Below are 22,264 nucleotides of genomic sequence, written 5' to 3'. Positions count from 1 at the left end.
TCCCTATCCTCTGAAGTTGTGCATGCTTAAACTTATTGGCTTGACAGTGCTTTTCCATTTATTCTGATTTTGTCCATGCCAAAGTGTATACTGAACATATTTCCATGAAACTTAATTAGCATAAATCTTCCCTAAAATCTGGGCTTCTGCATGCTTAATTGCAATCGGATAGTTATTTTCATAATTACATCCCTCAGGTACATGTACTTAATATAATGATGAATGTTCATGTTCACTGCTACAGATAAAGGTTGTGTAGGCATAAATATGCTTAAAAATTAGATGATGTACTTCTAAAATTAAAAAAGAGCATTCTTATTATAAAACACTGCCAAAGATTTGTGTGTGCGCCTAAATTCCCGAAAGGTAGTGTACTTTTTCATGTGAGATTTAAAGCAGAGAGTCGTGTCAAAATCAGCTGTGAAATAAATCTTCACCGTGGTTCATGTGTGTGACATTCTCCACCATGTGTTAGTTGTCAGACCCTAGGTCATAACAAATGATCCGGTATCACCCACAGATGTGGAGAATACATATAGTGATATTTGTCTCTTTAGTGTTTGCCATGAAGAAGATGAAGCAAGGGCTAAAAATGATCATTCAGGTTAACATACTGCAAGTTCTGCTACTCTGTTGCATAAAATTATGCTACTCTGTTGCATAAAATTATGCTAGTATTGCACTCAAAGGTCTGGTTTCAATTCTACATGGATCATCAGCAAAAGTCTGATATAGTGTTAAAGTATCATCGAGGGTCAAGTTTTTGACGTATATATACATGAATGGACCTGGGATTTCATGGAGAAGCTAGTGCAATGAAATACAACGATCATGAGAACAGTTAGCAACATATGCGCAGAAACAATTCAGGTTTATACTGTATACTGTACTGTTTATACTGTATACTGTACTGTTTATACTGTATACTGTACTTCAAAAGAGGAAGTTGCAGCTTCCTTGCTTGGCATTCAGCATTGAGGGGATAGAAATGGCTGCTTGACTCGTATCAGTATAATGGCTTGGGCGGGGCGGATTACTTGCCTTCGATGAGTCCTCTCAGTGAAGCAGGACTAGATAAAAGAGGGGTGGAAATTCCACCTGAAACAAGGAGGCACATTACACATACATTCTAAGGACTCCTTATTGTCATATGACTGAGAAATTGTTAATTATGACATTAAATCCCAAGCACTGACTCACTCACATTTGGATTTAGCATAAACCTTCAGCCTTTTTCAGTATAGGGCTTTATTATGTCAACTGTTTTATCATGTTTCAATGCCACTAAGATGGCAGTTGTTAACAAGTGTGTATGACTTAATAAAATAGGAAAAAAATTTACGTCTCGCATTAGGCAGGTTTCCGTAGAAAACAAATTATACTGCAACCCACATTGCTATCAAAACACAAAAAGGTCAAGCTAATTGTCAGTGAGTGAATTATTGATATAAACCCAACACTTTAGTTGATGCGAAATAAACAAATATATTAACTCTATTCAGTTTCAAATTCTCTTGAGAGAGAGTTGTAATAATTCCTTTATTCTAGGATGTTTTTGGACAATCTACATGTACATCTATACATATAGTCCTGTATGCAACAACAAAGGAAAGAATCTCTGTATAAGCCTATGTTATAATATGCACCTGCACCTGCACCTGAAAAGATGCATATTACACATGGCCTGAATTTTGACGTGAATCTGCAAATCGATTCACCTTAAAATTCGCCCACTTTCTATTTACGGGAATCTAAATTGATTCTCCTTGTTGGCATTGAAAATCTTCTAAATTCCCAACTTAAAACACTGTTGAAAGGCTTGTCATAGGCCGTTAGTTCCACCACGCGCACCTGTAACTGTTGATGTGATGTCTTCACATGGCCAAAATGGCACAAGGAAGGCCTAATATTGCCGACATGTCTTAGGTAAGTGGACTCAGGCCATGTTGGTCCCCTCACCTACAGTGCCCAAAGATGTACCACCGTGACACAAGTCTGTCACTGTCCCTATCTGAGCCAAGGCATCCTTTCAACGTGTTATGCAGATCATGTATTAAACATTGGTGTTCAGCAAACTTGGTCAGACAGGCAGAATTGGGTCAATCTGGCTGCCTCGTTAAATCCAAGTGTTGACCTTCATCACCTGCTAAAAGCACAGAGCCTGCACATGTGATACTGTCGGATTTAAGATTTACAGGTTCTTTGCTTTCAAAAAACTAGTGTACAGTGCAAAGAACTTTGTATATTATAAAAAAAAACTGGCACATGTATCGGTTTGACATACTCAGGAGGTAGCTGTTTGAAATGAATTACTGAATCTACTCCATGAATTTACTATTCTTGAATTACATTAGTTCATACATTAGGACATGTATGTGTGTGCAGGCCAAGTAATCGTGAGAAATTGACACTGATGCATTGAGATCTTAAATTTTGTAGTAACAGTCTCAAAACAGTGGTCACAATATTCCCAAGAGTTCCCCCTTTTTATGGTGGCATCAGCCATTATGATTATTACCAGCTGGAGGCTCCCATGCCACTTGGGCCACTTGTTTTGGTGCCAGAAATGTATTGTTTGGGACATCTCATATTAAGGAACAAGGGTGGCCAGGTGTAAGGATAATTTGGCTCCTGTCAAAAGTGTGTCAGGGAAATGGAATTGGCATGATTTGATGAGCTGTCATTGTCAGTCACCAACCCATTAATGCTAAGGGAACTTTGGTGGATAGAAAATGCATCCTTTTACTGATATATTGTTGTAATGTAAAAACCATGTTAGTGGCACTTGAAAATGGGCAGGTGCATTTTGTAAATCCATACAGGCAACTTCATATACCAGGATTAGACTGATGTTTCCTGATGAACTTTGCTAGGGGCAATGTATCGGCGTGAAAGGAACAAGTCAACGATTGGCCGCGGTTAGAGCGCGCTTCACTGTGGTCTATGTGTCGTGAATCTGCAACCAATGAGAGAAATTAGGTGTTGGGCATGCTGTATGTTTCCATAAAGAACTGCAGGTGCTCACACATTGTCGCCCCTGGTTTTGAGAATGAACTCACTGAGGCAGATAATTCTCTGCTATGAATGCACATCTCTGCTTCCTATATATTTGTCTATATAACATGTAAATCACTGCTTTTGAGACTTTTGCAAAGGCAGCATTATAGTACATCATTTTTTAAAACTTATACTGAATTTACTGGAATCAACCTGTGCAGTCTGTCTTTTCGTCTGTGTACCACTGTGGGGTCTCTGGTGTGAAAAGCATATTACCTCAACTCTCTAGGCAAGCTTATCATGGAAGGGATTGTAAATTCTCCAGTGTGGGCCAGTTGAATATAATAGGCTTACATCTTCAATTGTGAGGCAATTGGGGAGCGACTCCTAATGGAGGAGTTGTCGAGATCCTGGTGGATGCAGGGTGGGTTGGTCTCGCAAGATCCTCACGCCTAACATCCCACTTTGGCCCTTGCTTGTTTACAGATTGGGGGTCAAGTCATATCTGTGGGGTTGTTAAGATGTCTGGGCAATGGCAGTAGGGATACTGGGTGATTGGTTGTAAGTTTGATCTTGGATCTGTTTGAGTGTAATACCCGAAAAATCAATGTAGGTGGCCGTCCAGTCTCCTGCTCTACTGAATTCTTACTGAGAGGGTTTCGTTCTAGTTGGATCAAAACGTTGGCCAGCTTTCATAATGAGTGAAATTATAAATTTGGCGTTTTCCAAGCCCTGAAAAGGGATGATGCATGCCACACTTAACAGCAAGAGTAAATCTATACTACATTACTAGAGGTAGCACTCAAATAAACGGGATGAGGGTTGGGGCGACTCAAAATCGCCTTGAATTAACAGTGAACTTCGCCACTTCATTGAAAACTCTGTTTCGTGGAGGATATAGAACTGCCTGTAATGTGTGCTGAAAAATACCATAATGTGATAGCTTTGCAAACATTTGAGTTCTGATTACATTATATCTGGGACATATTAAAAGAAAATGTACTTCGGACTCATCTACATCACAAAAATCACACCAGCCGGTTGGATGATAGTTTATCTTGAAAAGGCGTAGGTTAAGAGGTAAGACGCCAGACATTAATCTGAAAAATAAGACATTGTGTCATCTCGGAGATAGGTTTACATAACCACTGGAAATAGAAGGCTGAAATTGAAAATAAAAACGACCATTATTCGTTGTATCCCACTCATTCTGCCAAAGCGAGTAGAAGTGTGACTTAACGTCGTTGAACATCTCTCGACATGATAATGTGTAAGAGACAGATATATTATTCAGCAGTAGCACTTGCTTTGCAGCCTTGTCCGCAGCTTTCATAATGCTATCCACCAGAAATTATAACTATCCAGCAACAAAAATCAAAGCTTTTGTCTTAGGTAAAGCATTTGCAGGCTGTACTAATTGAATTTGCTAGAAAACAGCAGGTGATCAACCTGCTGTCCTTCAACACTATTGCATGTATGGGTATTCCTGTTGGTCACCTGAAAACTCCTTTAACAGTAGTCAAGTGACAGTTTGAGACTTCAGTGATTTTTCAGACGATGAGGTATGTGAGGAATTGAAATCTCAAGGTTTCATCAAAGTGAAAAGATTTATCGCAAAGCCAAATGGCAAGGTTGCAAACTTAGATGCGTATCTACAACATTCTATAATTTTATTAAAATGAACTTTCCTGAATCTATACTAATTGGACCATTCAAAGTTTGCTTTGACCATTATACCAATCCCTGCACAGTGTTTCAACTGCCAGAAGTTTGGTGATGCATAAGGCTGGTGTAGGAATGGATTAGTCTTTTTCTGGTGTTGGCAGGAGGGTCATGAGGGCTTCGAATGCCAGAACCATATTAAGTTGTTCTAACTGCAGGGGAGCTCACATGGCTTTTTCATGCGACTGCCCACTTTATCAAAGGGAAGACAGTGTTTTTACCAGTGCCCTCCAAAGGTAGATCCTGCAAGTCACCTTAATGAAACAGTACATCCACTCAGACATCACCAAGCTCAACAGTTACGTTACTTAGTGCCAATAAACACAGTGCATCTAAAGGTAAATCGCATGAGCCTAATGGCCCTGCGGAGCGTCCTAAGGCCACTGAGGATCCAATTATAAGTTCTGTATTATAAGTTTGGGTCTCTTGAAGCTGATAATAAGCTATTATTCAGAGTCCTGCTGCTCTGCATTTGGAGAGTTACCCTCCTGAAACTCTACACACCAAAAACCAGACTGAGAAAATTGAATTGCCCGTTTCTTCCAACAGTCTGGAAGACTTAAGATAAACTTTTTTCATATCAATGAACGGCATACTGCGTGTGGGCCTGATACCATTTATTATACATTTCTGACCCATATACCATCTGAAACACTTGAGACTCTCCTGGGCTCGTTAAACATGTCAAATGATTAAACAGTAACTTCCTGTCTTCATCCTAAACCAGGATCATATCAGTCCACAAAATTATTGTCCTTAATACATGTAGCACTTTGCATACATCCATAAATTGCTGTATGATTCTTAAATTCAGTTGATCCTGTATAGTCTTGAAACATATTCTACACATTAAGATTTTAATATTGTATATCTTAAATCATGTATATTTTATTTATTTCTTAATATTGGCATTTTTAAACTATTTGCAAAATAAATGTGTATGTATGTATTTACAAACGTAAACATAAACACAGTCACAGAAGTTTTTGTTGGTTTTTATTACTTGCTTCAACAGATCATACATTGGACAAGGCATTGCTTATGGATATACAACTTCGTGGTTTATCGTCACGGCATTTCGATGCAGATACTAGCATCATTATGAAATGAATGACATCATAACATAATGTGCTTACATATAACAAGTAAGCTATAGGTGTCAAGTGATAAGAAACAGTAGAGTTATGTAGAGAAAGAGAGCTCACAGAATTGGAGGATTAAGGGGTAAGTTCAACAGCCTTAGGCTTGGTAGGGTGTGGTAAGGGGAGTCCACTAATTAGGTTTGGTGGGATTCCTGGTCGGTTTGGAGGATTATCAAGTCGTAGGTTGAAGGGAGATAAACGCCTTGATCTCTGTTCATGTTTGTACTGTTAAATCCAGAATTATCCTGTGTTTGTTGTCCATCAAGTTAACAGTTTTCCTTCAGACTTTGGCCTAGTCCTAATCACATTTATATATACCTTTGACAGTTTTCCTGCCTGGTGTTATTTCTTACCATTCTCCTATTTTACCCTTTAATCTTTAACCTGACGGCACTATTTGTACGCTTCACTTGGCACACCCCAAGCATGAGTATGCGTCAGCTTCATCAACTGGGATGAATACTGGCCATGACACCCCATCATTATGTCGTGTATGTGTGCTTGCCATTTTGACATGTGACTGCATACATCTGTGTTAATACATGCACTTCTCTTGTCTTCACTGCTGGTATTTAAGGCTATTTTTTTTTTCTATCGTTAACCATATTTAGTATGATCTCTCACACTTTTCAGTCCTATCTTTTGGCCAACGTGTTGCAAGAGTTTGTAATGTGTTCCCATAACATTTTGTGTGGTGAAGCTGTGACCATGGGCTTGCACACAATCTGAGAATGGTCATGACAGGGCCTGCTGATAACTGTATTTACAGATGCTGCTCAGATGGCTCAAGTTGAAAACAGAAAAATAGAAAAACCAAAAGATGACACTATAGCAACTGCTAATGATGCTGGCTCTAATGGTGGTGAAGCTGTAGAGGTGACGACTGATGGCAAGAAAACACTTCGTACTGAAAACCCTGCTGAGACTGATCCTGATGCAGATGGTGACGTTGTAGGGAAGGTAGGCATGGATGAGATGAATGCTGGTGATGTAGATGTAAGCCCCGGTGAAGGGGACTACAATGAACACTTCGACATAGAGGAGGAATCCAATGAAGACAGAGGTCACTATCAGGTTGGTGGTCTCGTGAAGTGGAATGATTTTTGCTGTTTAACAGTTTGAATTCATCTATTAACCAGTATTCTGCACTGTACATGTATATATATGTGTAAGTAAATGCATAGACAGCAACTACATACACCTGCATCTGAAATCTGAATGATGCATAGATATTGGAGATGACTGCATGGCTTCTGCATTGTATTAACCAGCATACACGATGGTGCATACATGTAATACAGATCCATCTACATGCTGTTTACAATAATTCAAGTTTTGGGAATTGTACATGTGGATAAGTGGATTTGTGATCATTGACTCCAGTGCAAGTGGTTGGTTTTTGTTTTTTTTTGAGTGCCTGTAAAACTATCTGATTAGAGTCACTCAGATCCCAGATGTATTTAGAGTGCTGGCAAAGCAAATTATCTGTGACCGAAACTTTATCGTATGTCATCTTTGAGGCTGCATGGAGATGTATTATCTCCAAAACTGCCAAACCATATTCAGTGAAACTTCATGCCCTCTATCAGTTCTTCAGGCCTTGTTACTCAACTAGTGCATGTTCATGTTACATATGAACTTATTCATATCTAACCTGCATCTTCTTTCTGTCAGGTCATAGTTCATATTCATTGCCTTAGTTACATTATAGCTTCAAAACTCCTGAGCCATATGCAGTGAAATATCTCACATGTGTTCAATAATCAGCGTCCCCCAAGGCCAGATCTGATTAGAAACAGTACATATGAGCTTTGACTTTTCACAGGTCATAAGTTCATCGGGCAGTACACATCTTGTGAGCACGGTGACTCCATAACTGCATTCTGATGCTGCTTGGCAGTAATAAGTAATTTTGCTATTGATGCAGTTACATGTTATTACATTAGAGTATCCAAAGCGTGAAGATATCCAGTTAGTGTACCCAAGCCATTGATGAAACATTCTCCACACAAATTAATTATGCCTGTGAACTTACAAACATGTACATGTACAGTACAGTATGAAGCATGTATGAATGATCTACATGTATACCCAGTGCACATGCCTGTGAACTTACAAACATGTACATGTACAGTACAGTATGAAGCATGTATGAATGATCTACATGTATACCCAGTGCACATTCCTGTGAACTTACAAACATGTACATGTACAGTACAGTATGAAGCATGTATGAATGATCTACATGTACACCCAGTGCACATGCCTGTGAACTTACAAACATGTACATGTACAGTACAGTATGGAGCATGTATGAATGATCTACATGTACACCCAGTGAACATGCCTGTGAACTTACAAACATGTACATGTACGGTACAGTATGAAGCATGCATGAATGATCTACATGTATACCCAGTGAACATGCCTGTGAACTTACAAACATGTACATGTACGGTACAGTATGAAGCATGCATGAATGATCTACATGTATACCTAGTGCACATGCCTGTGAACTTACAAAAATGTACATGTACAGTACAGTATGAAGCATGCATGAATGATCTACATGTATACATGTACAGTATGAAGCATGCATGAATGATCTACATGTACACCCAGTGAACATGCCTGTGAACTTACAAACATGTACATGTACAGTACAGTATGAAACATGCATCTTACGTCGATCTCAAAATATCTGCACTGGTAAACTCATTGCTTCGAAACTGACTGTCCACATTGGAACTGAACACTGTAATAGTTAATTGTCCAAAGGCCAGTTATTTACTCCAGGCACTGGTTCCCACCACAAATAAAACAGACTAATGTCCTGTCAGAGTTAAAAACATGGTTGTGTTTGTCATTAAGGCATGTACAAGAAATAAATAATAATTGGCACCATGAACCTCTATCATCATAAGTTGATAAATTTCTTTTCTCAACTTCCTTTAAACAGTGATACATTCTCAGTGATGCAGAAGCTATGCAGCTCAAACTTTTGGAAACCAATACATGTACATTGATCATTTACTCATTATGTACCTGTAGTGAGAAATTAATATCCAAATCTTTTGTCATTTTAGCTTTCATTGTTAACCAGTTAAATCATTTCACTTTCTGTCACCACTTTTCTGATATTTAGCGTTGTCTTAAGCAGTTTAGATCTTACGTTGTCTTAAGCAGTTTAGATCTTACGTTGTCTTAACCAGTTTAGATCTTACGTTGTCTTAACCAGTTTAGATCTTACATGTAGGAATTGTGGTAGCTCTTGTTGTGGTAATCATATTGTCAGTTTGTTTCTTCTGTTCATTCGCTTGGATGCCTTCAAGGAGATGTTATGTTGTCATTGTCTAGATGTACATTTATGTGTTCTGATAGTAACAATATCGTGTTTGTATGTTTGAGCATGAATACTGGTCCTGTACATGTTGGTATATCCATAGTGACCTGTAAATTGTGTCAGCAAATTAATTATATTTTAAATCTCACAGTTTTATTTTTTGATCGATATACAGTTGTATGTATATAACATAAAAGAAAAAAACAAATACACCTTCTCAACTTTATGCATCTTTGTATTCCAACTGCAGCTGTTTCGAACACCTGGTTCTTAACAGAAGTATAACAGTTTGTCAGGCCTTATATATAAGTTTGTTTCCAGGGAGTAAATGGTCGCCGGGACAACAAATTTTCAAGTAAGGACAATTTTGCCAGAGCGTTGTGAACAGCTATAAACAGAGAGAGATCATAATGGATAATAACACTAATCTGTACAAATTAGTGTAGAATCAAACATTAACATAGCTCATTATGTACGTTAACAATTAGCATTTTTAAATAATGTATAACAATGTGTGATTAATTAACACATAAGTGTGGTCAAAATGGTCGAGACCTTTGGCCCACGGCTTTCATTCAGATAGAGTTGATACTTTTTAATAGCTGTTCACAATGCTCTGGCAAAATTGTCCTTACCTGTTGTCCCAGTGACCATTTACTCCCTGTGAACATGCCCATATAATAAGGCCTGACAAACTGTTACACTTCATCCTTTGATTAGAACAATATGTTCAGAACTGTTGGAATACAAATAGGTATATAGCTGAGAAGGCACATTGTTTTCTTTTTTTTGTACTGTCACCTCACAACATCAGAAAAATCTTGCTTTTATACCTATGTATATATATATATATATTCTACATTCCTAGGTTATTTTCAGAACAAATAAAAGTCAATTAGCTTTCTTATTAAAGCTTAAGTATAAGAATGTAAGCATTGCACAGGGAAAGTGCAGTAATATTGGACTGTTTTACTGCTTCACCTGTGGACACCTTTAATGTGGGTGGCAGTACATAAATTAGGCCTGTCCATTTTGATAAGTTTGAGATGTCAAAAGTGAAAACCTGCTACATGATATGGGAAGAAATGGGTAATCCTTGTCAAAGTCTTCTATGACAAAAATTTCATTCCTCTTCGACAGCCATGTCAGTAACACAAAGATCAAAGATTTGCCTTCACTTGTTGGTATTTGACAGAACTATAATTACAGTCTGTGGTATACAGTTCGTTACGCAGCTTGCACAGACTTCAACCAAATTAGATACCTTTGGCCATGTACCATACATACTGACATGATAATCAGTTCCTTCCATTGTACACTAAGCAGTAGTTTACAACCGACTGTAGTAAAAACATCCTAAATTAAAGCTGTTATCCAACAGTGTTGTCAGGCTCCATGCCACAAGTCTTTTACCACTTCTGGTAGCCTGGTGTCTATACAGTTCATAATAATGGGAAAAAATATGAAAAATGGAAAGGAATTTACTGGATTTGAACCCTGGGCTGTCAGGCATCATCTACAATTGGCCAAGTACTGAAGACAGGCATAGAGATCAGGTGGCTTTGATCTTCCACTGATAGCCAAGGACAGAAGACTGAAAGAACAGGAAGTTGCAGAGCTGATGCCCTTTCCACGCTAGTTTTGGCCTTATTTCCATACTAAACTAAAACTATTTTACAATATTTTTTACAATAATATCCACCTAAAAACTGAAAATGAAATGTTTATCTCGATAGGTTTAACTGTTTTGGAGAAAAAGATTTTTTTAGCTTATCCATAAAATACAAAATGGCTGCTAATTCACGTTGTTGGTAAAACAGCAAAAAACATCAAAAGTTGCTTCATTATTAGTTGCTTCCTTACTCCAGAGTTTGCTTTTTCTAACTTTACTAGTTTCGGAGATACGTGTATTGCAGTTTTACGACTTGACCAAGAATAATAATAATCCGAACAATTTCAAGAGATGTCCCGCTAGGATACTAGTGTGGACCCCTAATTAAAGCTGTTACATTGTATAATATGATGACGATGATGTGTGTCTGATGGTAGATTGCTGAACATATTTCTGTAACATGAGACTGAGCAAGGTTCCACTGATGTCAAGCAAACACTTTTTAGCCATATAAGCTTAGGGTAAAGGGGAAAGGATATTGTGATTGCAGTTGCTCCAACATGGCACATCCCATGACACCGTAAGAAGTTGAATTTAAAAGTAGACCAAGGCCTACTTGTATGAAGCCTTCTTAAACGTTTTAAGCACATTACAACCATGGCATTGTAATGCCTATATTGCTAGTTGCCAGTGATGTGCTCGTAATGTTAAGAAGGCTTCATACAAGCAGGTCCTGGGCTTCGTTTCACAAAGTGCACATAATGCTACATCCATGTAACTACCACAGCTAAATAATGTCTGCGGGGGTGGGGGCTCCGTGGCTCAGTTGGTTAGTGCGCTTACGCAGCGTAATGACACGGGAGTCTCTCACCAATGCGGTCGCTATGAGTTCAGCTTATGCTGGCTTCTTCTCTGGCTGTACGTGGGAAGGTCTGTCGCAACCTGCGGATGGTCGTGGGTTTCTCCCAAGCTCTGCCCAGTTTCCTCCCACCATAATGCTGGCCACCGATGCATGTATAAGTGAAATATTCTTGAGTGCTGTGTAAAACACAAATCAAATCAATAAATAATGTCTACAGTATTTGTCGCTATGGATTGTGCATATAATATTATGTGCGCTCTGTGAAATGGGCTACAAAGAAAAAATGGCTCTTTTGAAACAGCTTACATTGTATTATTTGTTTTCAAGATATTTTTGTGGCAAGATAGGGACTCTTACGCTTCATCTAACATAATTATTATAGTTTTGTTATGAATCAACATGTTTAAGTTCCCCCAAGTCAACATCTGCTGGACAGGAACGGACAGAAAAGGAATCCTACATGCACATGTTTGTGTGATCTGGGCAAAGTATACAATTTTTAACAAAAGGAATGAAAACATGAAACCATATGTAACAATACTTCTGTATGGTATTTTCCGACAGCATCCCTGTATTTTGCTGATCTGGTAGTGGTTCATGCGAACCACATTCACTACTACCTGTAGCTTTAGGGGAGTACTTCAGCACGAGAGAATTAAATGCGACAGTATCAGCAAGTAGCGCTCTTAAAAATTCCTGATGTCCTCCTACAAGAGAATGAAGCATTATATTTTTACTACGTGCTTAATGATCTTCAGCTTCACACAAACCTGTGAAATCATATTCAGATGCACATTTTATGGTGGGACTTCAATGAAACAAATATTGCTTAGATTGGGTGTAACGCAAGCTGGGGGACAGCTTGGTATTGCTTACGGCTGATGCATATGCCAATTGTACGGCTTTTTACTTTCAGCAAGATGTTGACTTACATCAGATAAGTTGATCTTCAATTAGATATGGGTCAAGAGTTAGACGTACAGTTCTGAATTTTTTTGAGCTGTCACTAATTGGTCACAATAGAAAATGCTCTGTGATTATGGAGGAGATCTAAAAGTATAAAAGGGCCATTTTAAATTTTATTTTCACACAAAATTGGAAATTACATGTATGTTGACAAGCAGTTGTCAAGTTTCGTGTATACTAGCCATGTGTAAAGTAAATATAAAATTATAATAAATATAACACTAGAATTGTTGAATTGTTGTAGGTAAAATTTGTGCTCTGTCATCTGTAATTACTGGCCATTTAATGCTTACAGCATAGATTTTAAATTTGCTTTATCAGTTATAAAATACAGTGTAAGCAGGGTGTTCAAAAAGGGCAAGTAGCAGGCTGCAGACAGCTGTCTACTCCAGTCCCCATAGCCGCCTACTTTGAATATTCTTACTATTTAAATCAATAGTAATTGTGACATTCAGTTACTTCAATTCAGCCGCCTACTTTTGAACTCTGACCTCCTTCTTCAGTTCTAAATGAACACCATGTGTAGGCTCTGTCCCATGAAAGAATGTAGCCTGAAATTGCTCGGACAATACATGGGCATAAAAATGTGCACAACTTAGCACATTTAGTTGAATATGTTAGGTTATTCGTACCGTTATCTGGTTATGGGGATTTTCATGTTTCTGATTTGAATCGTTCATTGGGGAGTTGAAGAGGTCTGTTTATGGAACTGGAAATGTTTGTTTGAGGGTAATTTTGTCCAAATATTGACCTTTGACCTGTTCTTAAATGGTCTTGTGCATGTTGATTACCATTCAACTTCAGTATGTTCAATGTGTCAGACATTTCTTACACGAAAATATTGAACAAATTATGTCTTGAGATGAAGTGTACCTTAAAATAAGGTCTTCTTCTGGTTACAGATATGCATGTAGATTGTAATTAAACCTTATAAAAAATTGAAAGTCTTAAAACTATAGTGAAAGCCTTATACGGGCCATCATTCAGTGGATAGGGTTTTCAGTGTAAACGGGAAATCATAGATTTCATGGTATTTTTTGTCAAATAAGGTGAGTTATGCCATGCAAAAATCTATAGATATCACCATTAATATTATGCGCTCCATTTTACAAGACTGAGAGCTGTAGATTGATCAGCTGTCTACACATGATATCACATCATCACATTTGGTCGGTGTGTGCAAAGCGCACTTCAAACTGCCTTTTATACGCCACCAAAACAGCTCATTTTCGTATAGTTTTTATAGTCCTGGTATGAATATGTGCAGTTACATCCTTTATCAGTGAATTTGTCAGTAATGGCATTTTCATTGAAGTAACACTTTTACTGAACATGCATTCTCTTTACCTCACGTATGTGCTGTATGGAGTATGAAGGCTTTTAGCCAGCAGCCTATGCGCTGTATGGAGTATGAAGGCTTTTAGCCAGCAGCCTATGCGCTGTATGGAGTATGAAGGCTTTTAGCCAGCAGCATATGCGCTGTATGGAGTATGAAGGCTTTTAGCCAGCAGCCTATGCGCTGTATGGAGTATGAAGGCTTTTAGCCAGCAGCCTATGCGCTGTATGGGGTATGAAGGCTTTTAGCCAGATGCCCATAACTGGCATGTGCATGCATGTTCACTTATTTTCACAAACCTTTGCAAATTCTTTGAAGGTCTTTGGGTATATTTAAAGTATAAGTTGGAAAGCACCTGGTTAATGTTTATGTTCATTTTAAAGTGTCTTAAAGTTGTTTTTTTTCAACTCAGTTAAACTTTAATGAAATTTATGTTGACACAGCTTTGACAGGGGCCTGTTGTATGAAGTAGTCACAAATTTCCATGATAACAGACATTGAAGAGCTAGGTCACCATGGTAAATGAGCTTGATGGTCAATCAGCAATGCAACAGCTTTGTAAAACAGGTCCCATGTCTTCAAAGAGAGCAAGGTGATGTCACCTTGAAGGTATTTACATATCAAAGGTAAAGAAGTGGCAGAAAAATGTTGTGAACTGCATGGTGATGAACGCCCCAGTGATCAAGCATTTATAGATGCTTTCATGGAAATTAGACCATTTCAAATGATACGCCTGTTCATACAGTAGGCAAATGTATGGATATTAACATTTACAAGGACACCTGAGCTTTGTATCTGCGAATACGCCACAGGCGTCCCTCGAAGTCATTCTGCCAAATCATTTATAGATGTCGATAAATACCACTATTTTTTTACATCGATAATTTTGCCTTTTTAACCTGCTGATAATTACTGCTCCTTTCTGACTTGTCGTTCTGTTTTTAACCGGAAGTTTACAAATTTTGGCAAAACTGAGTAAATCAAATGAAGTTTGCCAAATTATATTTTTTATAGGTACGTATTATGCAAATATACTAATACATGTATCATAAGCACTGCAGTCCACGGCTGCATCAAATCACCAACCTACAAATACATATTATTTATATTATAGTAGGTCAAACAGCTCTGATTCTGCCACCTTACCTGTACTTCTTCAATGGCTGACCATACTAGATCAGCCATTCTAAATACAAATATTTTTTTCTCTGCCTTTCTTTCTAAGCAATGTAAAGGGATCAGCCATTTCCATTGAAACCAACAATAAACATTATTTATTGATATCGATTGATTTTTTTTTATCGATGTTGATAATTTTAGAGTAAATGTTAATTTAGCCCCCCCCCCAATACTGCTCTGCAAGAAAGACAAAGGAGCTAAATTAAAATTTTCCAGTTGTGATAAATTCAGAGAAAAAAAAAACATGTAAGCCTACTTCAAGGATTTAATTTTAAACATTATACAATTGGAATGACTTTTCATTCCCATAAATCTTCGACATGCCAAAGCAGTTTTTCACTGACTGTGATATTAATGGTTTATCATGGAATCTGCTTACTAAACACTAAAAATAATGTGGTGTGTGCCGAGAATATGGTACTGAATATGGTACTATCTGACATAGTTTTTGATATCATTGAATATTACACAGCTTAGTGTGTGAACAGCATTCACATCATTCACAAAAGTGCACCACAGCACTCTGTGAGAAATGGCCCTCCAGCAACATGTAACTAAGTCGTGAACCATCTCCAATGATATCTTACTACGCAGTAGTACTGTGTTATCATGTGTCACTTCATGGAGTGAAGGATTAATATTATTTATTTATTTGATTGGTGTTTTACGCCGTACTCAAGAATATTTCACTTATACGACGGCGGCCAGCATTATGGTGGGTGGAAACCGGGCAGAGCCCGGGGGGAACCCTCGACCATCCGCAGGTTGCTGACAGACCTTTCCACTTACGACCGGAGAGGAAGCCAACATGAGCTGGACTTGAACTCACTGCAACCGCATTGGTGAGAGTCTCATGGGTCATTACACTGTGCTAGCGCGCTAACCATCTGTGCCACAGAGATCCCCTAGTGTGAATGATTAAAGGCTACGTCACTAATTATGTTGCGCAGTCTAATAGCAACGTGTTTGATGGGATAAAATTATCAAGATGAGCGCCTCATTTCTAACCAGCCATTTGCTCAATATTATCATTTTGTATTTCATTTTATTTGGCAAAATCTCATCGGAAAAATAAAGAATGATATTCTTTAGGAAGCTCAACCAGTCCTTCTTTGGATTGAAATATGTTTTAGCCATGTGCTGTTTCGTCCTTTAAGATGTCTTTGGTGACGAGTTTGTTAACATGATAAAGTTATATCTGGAACTCTTGAAGTAGTTTTCATTAAACTTATGCACATGCACATTTAGTCATGCAAGAAGAAGAAGAGTTGTTTTTCATTGATCCAAACAGCAGCTAATTGATTGTGAGTACAAATTAAGGTAACTTGTTTTGTACATGCCCGGCTGGAGAGATAATGCAGAAGGAACATGGCTGTCATACTACATTCGTAGTTTATGCATGACGCTTCTAGTTTGCTACATTTTGAGGCTGTGGATTACATTTTGTGGCTGCGGACTACATTTTGAGGCTATCGACTACATTTGTTTAATGCCCTTTCATTTGTTTAATGCCCTTGATAGCACAGTTGTGGCACATGTTCATGGCAAATAAACAGGCCGTCAATTAGTTAGTATTTTTGATTGCAGGAAATAAGTGATGGCTAATGTTGATATTAGACATCAGTGATCACAGGCTTATTTGACGTTTTTTCTTCTGATCTCTTTGCACCATTGGTTGTGTATGGTTCCCTTAGCTGAGAGTACATGTGTAGCATACATTGTATGTATTAAAATGTAATTTATTTATTTATGTGATTTTTGTTTTACGCCGAACTCAAGAATATTTCTTTTATACGACGGCAACCAGCATTATGATGGGAGGAAACCGGGCAGAGTTCGGGGGGAAAACCCACGACCAACCGCAGGTTTCTGACAGATCTTCCCATGTACGGCCAGAGAGGAAGCCAGCATGAGCTGGACTTGAACTCACAGCAGCCGCATTGGTGAGAGGCTCCTGGGTCATTACGCTGCGCTAGCGCGGTAACCAACTGAGCCATGGAGGCCCCTATTAAAATGTAACTGAGATATTTACAAATGCATAGATTATGTGTAGGCAACGTTAAAAGACAAGACAATAGATAATGTGACTTGAGTTTTTACGGAAGAGAGAGGAGGAAACAGACCTGAACAGTCACAGGAATTTTGTTCTAACGACCCTAGTTACTGTGTAAATCATCTTAATCTTGAATTGTTATGAAGACGCGATATCACGATAACACGATATCGCGTCACCCATACCTGAGGCCGATATGGCTAAAAAAAGACAAGAACAGGGTTTGTTAGACATCAGTGGAAATTGTTGCATTGATGGGTATTAGAATTAACTCATGCCTGATTGCTTAAAATTGATAATTGGTAAGTTTGCTTACTTTGAACAGGGATATATCGGTCATGCAGCATGGCAAAAATGAAAGGTTTACCTTTTAACCTTCATGTAGAATACTGTATGGATACAGATGTACATTTGGTATAGTGTTGTTTTTTCTTAAAATACATACAGTGAAATTGAAGACTGAGAATTGTCTATAACAGTTATTATGTCAGATGTCATTGTGTGAGTCTTTGGACTTTTGATCAGCAGACGTTATAATAGTCATGCTGATTAATTCTGTAATTACCGATGCATTAACTCACAGACTTGTTTACGTTTTCAGAAAATGTAATTTGTATGCTTACGATTCTTGTTGTTGCAGAAGGTAATTGATGAGGCAAGAGGAGATAAAGATGACACATTGAAGTTTGAACCAGTGAGTAATTAAAAATTAGTTTAACATGCATACTAACCAGTATTGTCCAGAATGGTGATCCCTAAATGCTCGGAGGTTGTGTGTGTTTTGTGGTGGTGGTGGGGGGGGGGGGGGGGGGGGAGGGGATGGAACCATAAAAATTTTGAGAATTGTATAGTACTGCCCGATCCTACCGATATCCTCTACACACAACATCCGCCCATCCTGCGTGCATCTTGATCATATGTGGGGCGGATCATACCGCACTTTAGCCTTTACCTGCACACTAGCTATAAACATGACACAATGTAATAATCTTCAGTTTGTTTACCTGTTAAGGCAAGCGTGGTGATGAGAAAATTATTAGTGAATCAGGTCTTTCATTCAAGTTTTCAAGCCAGTACTGCTTGACTTCTGAGTTCTGCTTTCCTGTTTCTGTATGAAGTTTATTAGTGTGGGTGGAAATATAAAATCACAACTGTATTCCCGAACAACTAGAAGTGCTGTACGTTCTCTCCAAGAAACTGTACTAATATTATAAATAAGCCAATCGGAGTGCCAAAATTCTCATGTATGAGCTCTGTTATACCTATATGGTATATTTACCACTTTAATTAACTTCCTCAGAAACTTTTGCACTGAAGATAATCAGGTATTGTAAATGTAGGTGTCTGCACATTATAATGATTATGTTGGAATTAGTAACCATGCCGGGAAGTAGACCGTTCGTGAATATTTTTTTTTTTAGTCCAAGAGAACAAACAAGGTTGGTGTCGAACAACAAGGCATTCGTTATAAGGTAGCCGAGTGTATGTGTGAATTGTTAGCGTATGTTGTATGTGGCAGGATCCGCCTATCATCCGTGAATGGTACATCCATCCTGGCTGTATGATCAGCGTACGATGTGAACATCTTCCTGTGATATAATGCACTTTCTACGCTAGATATATTTTTTTTTAGGTTCGAGCAGTACTGTAGATAGTGAACTAATGAAACTGAGGTGTGTTTCACTAGAAGAAGTAAGGTATGCGGAAGGATGCGATGCTGATTTGAAGAAATTAAAGCCCCAGACGCAAGAGTTTAGAATGTTTAGAATGAATATCCCACTTAGAATGTGGTTCATGGTATGTTCAGTATTACTCTTTTTGGGATTTACTATTTCTGGTTATGTCACACTCACTTAAAATTGGATGAAACCACTGAGAATCTAGCTTTCCTATATCCAGATAGTGTAAACCCCAGATTTGTGTGAACGTGAAGGTGAAATGTACCAGGCCAAGTCCGTAGTCAGAGATTTTACTGTGTGTGCTTAACGTGGATCTGCAAAGCGTAAAAAGGGCCATCATTAAAAATATATTTGGTGAGGTTAGCGCTCTTTTGATGGAACCTCTTTTTTGAAATCTCTCTCAATATTAATGTCTTTAAAATTCTATGCCTTTCAATAGCCAGAATGAAAACAGAATCCTTATTGACTGACTATATTTTTTCATAGGTTGGATTACCTCCAAAAAGAATTTGCGTGTTTATAACCACATGTAACAGAGCAATACGTATTTATTAGATACATGTCTATCATTTCATGATATGTGCTCCACCAGAGTGAGATGGCTTTGTGTGACAGATAGCAGGGCTTCGGACAAAGACTTGTAGCCATAACATGTCATCGGTATTAATGAAAAGTCATTTCTGTTTCACACTTAAAAGTTCTGCCTAGGAAGATATATATATTAGTCTACAGTGTCTCTCACCATTTCAAGGGATAATATTTCTGCATCTCAGAGGAGAGTGGACAGTGAAATTTATTTACTTATTTATTTGATTGGTGTTTTACGCCGTACTCAAGAATATTTCACATATACGAGGGCTGCCAGCATTATTGTGGGAGGAAACTGAGCAGAGCCCGGGAGAAACCCTCGACCATCCGCAGGTTTCTGGAAGACCTTCTCACTTGCAACCGGCGAGGAAGCCAGCATGAGCTGGACTTGAACTCGCAGCAACCGCAGGCAGTGAAATGTAAACAAGTACCAGAAAATACATGTACATGTACATTCAACTGAAAGGATCTTTCACAGTATGTATTCAGTGTAATTAACCAAAAACTGAAGTTAATTTGGTTCTTTTATTTTGGTGGGTTGTGCTCTCTTTCATTGTACGTGTACTTACGGTTGTGTCATGGCTATTAGTCCATGATGAAGCTCTGTTTCTGTGTTGGCATTTAGGTCATTTAAAAAAGGAACAGAAAATGAAACAGAACAGAGAAGATATCATTTAAAACAAGACAATGTTATCCTCATAAGATAAATACATAAAAATGGTTGTATTTTTCTATCCTGTTTATTAGGATCAAGCACAGAATGATGGAATTAAGGATCTTAAAGAAAACCTTCAACGTGATATTCAGTGAGTGGTTTCAACCAAAGTGTATTTGTCTGATCATAATGCCGAGAACAAGTTTATTTACACTGTGGTCATATTATGTACACTATACATTATATTATGTACACATAGTTTTGTGGGATGATAATGTTACACATTTGGATATTATATAAATGTATGTATCGCAACAGAAATGGATTTTATTATAGTATCATTACATAAATCTAGCATTGTAAAACTGAAAATAGTGGGATTTGCTTTTTGAACTTGTGGGATTTGAACTTTTTATTATGTGATTCAGAGTATGATTTTTTATGTTGTGGAAGTTAAATGGGGTTGTTTTGGGCAGCTACTGATAAATAAATGTAAGCAGTTTTGACTGTGGTCCTGTAAAGCTGCATTGTGGAACTAAATTGTGATACTGTTGTAACATGCAAAATGCAAATAATTTTGTGTACAACCTCCATGTATATTTGACAGAGATTGTATTTAGGGTGTAAAGAAGGTGAAAGTCGAGACTTCAGCATTTCTTTTAAGAATATGTCGTTTGTGTACATTTAATCCTTCGTTCATGGTACGTCTCATGTTCAGCGGATTTCAATATATCACAAAACATATTTTTCATGAAAAAAATTCGTCATTGTATGTGTTATCTCCCTTGGTTAAAATCATGTTGTTATAAGGGATAATAGACATACAGTTCTTATTTTACCTCCTCATGATGCTCAGTGCACCCATATGATGTACAGGTTGTTAGAAGATAATTAACAATTCTGACCAGATTGACCTTGCATGCTGTGAATTGCTGTAATATTATTACAAGTTTTTCTGGATGTATATGTGGCTTTTTGTCTTCTGCATTCATTTTTCAAAGATGTTCATGATTTGTTTATACATGCACGTGACAGAGGTTTGATTAGCCATAACATAGGACCCAATAAATGATCGATGATCAGATCATAAATGCAGATATCCCTGACGCACTGAAGCAAGATGTTTTTTCCGCTTATTATTTATTTATGGTACATTTGCTTCTGTTTTTTTCGGGACGAAAGAGAGCGTACTGAATGTACAGGTGATCTTCTAGATATTACATATGCTTTATAAATGTGCTTATAGTGTAATCTTGATCAGTATTTAATGGACATCTGAAAATGTTTATGCCTATTTTTTATTTTTATTTACGGTAAAAATGTTCATTGTCTGTCAGGGTGTTGTCACATGAAGCGTACAAAATAGTGAAATATTTCAGTTGGCAAAAATACCAGCCTTCAATCTCTACTATGTTAAATTGTCGACCTTATCGATCAGCCTATCAATACTCATGGTTGGAATGCTCAAGGGAAAGGAAGACTCCACAACGAGTGGAGTAAAAATTCAGTTGAGTTGCGTCGTTATTTAGCACACAGGCACTCTTAGCACCCGACGCAAGAAGCGGGATGAGTAGAGTCGCGTGTTAAATATTTTAATTAATTTCCACTCAGACCTTGTTTCACGTCATCTTCCGTTCAACAAGTCAGATACTTGGGATATAGCTATGTTTTCTGCCAGTTGAACACCGGTGAAATAAATAAATAAATAATTTCAAAGAAATTAGCATTATGCTAGATGTGAGTTAAGACATGTGTCTTGTACGTATCCTTGGGTTTTACCTGCATGGATATATATCCCAGGTTTACGTTGTACCTGACAATTTTTCAGTCACATACACTGTAGGGACTCCTGCTTGTGTCTTAGTGCTGGACAAAGGGTGCCTGCTACCACTCGCGCCCAGCATGTTCGTCGAAATAGGGGGAGACCGGGATAAGATGAGGCACTTTTTACAAAATGTAATCAGAAATGCACAATGTTCCATTTTATCAAGTACAAACTATGCTGATTTGAGTGGCATTTATCAATGCATACAAGGACATATGTTAAAGTTAACTTGAGTAGTTTTGTATTAGATGTAAAATAAAAAAAAATGTTGGCTTTGTGGATCAACTACACTCTGAGTGAGGTAA

General features: G+C 37.9%; 1 protein-coding gene across 2 annotated transcripts in view; it reads left to right on the top strand.

Moving 5' to 3' along the window:
* LOC135472570 (protein GOLM2-like) overlaps window positions 1-22,014 on the top strand; it is a 38,031-nt gene extending 16,017 nt beyond the window's left edge. The window contains exons 6-8 of one of the 2 annotated variants that reach the window (XM_064752127.1): window positions 6,631-6,821; window positions 17,853-17,906; window positions 20,227-22,014. In XM_064752127.1, the coding sequence (XP_064608197.1) occupies window positions 6,631-6,821; window positions 17,853-17,906; window positions 20,227-20,289 (308 nt within the window). In that variant the 3' untranslated portion in view covers window positions 20,290-22,014. Of the gene's footprint in view, window positions 1-6,630; window positions 6,936-17,852; window positions 17,907-20,226 lie in introns of both variants that reach the window. The other variant, XM_064752126.1, reaches the window with a different exon arrangement.
* The last annotated feature ends 250 nt before the right edge of the window (window positions 22,015-22,264 follow it).

The sequence above is a fragment of the Liolophura sinensis genome, chromosome 8 (assembly GCF_032854445.1).
Source record: "Liolophura sinensis isolate JHLJ2023 chromosome 8, CUHK_Ljap_v2, whole genome shotgun sequence".
In the NCBI taxonomy this organism is placed as follows: domain Eukaryota; kingdom Metazoa; phylum Mollusca; class Polyplacophora; order Chitonida; family Chitonidae; genus Liolophura; species Liolophura sinensis.
The sequence above is the reverse complement of the archived record's forward strand: the minus strand, read 5'-3'. Positions and strand labels throughout refer to the sequence as shown.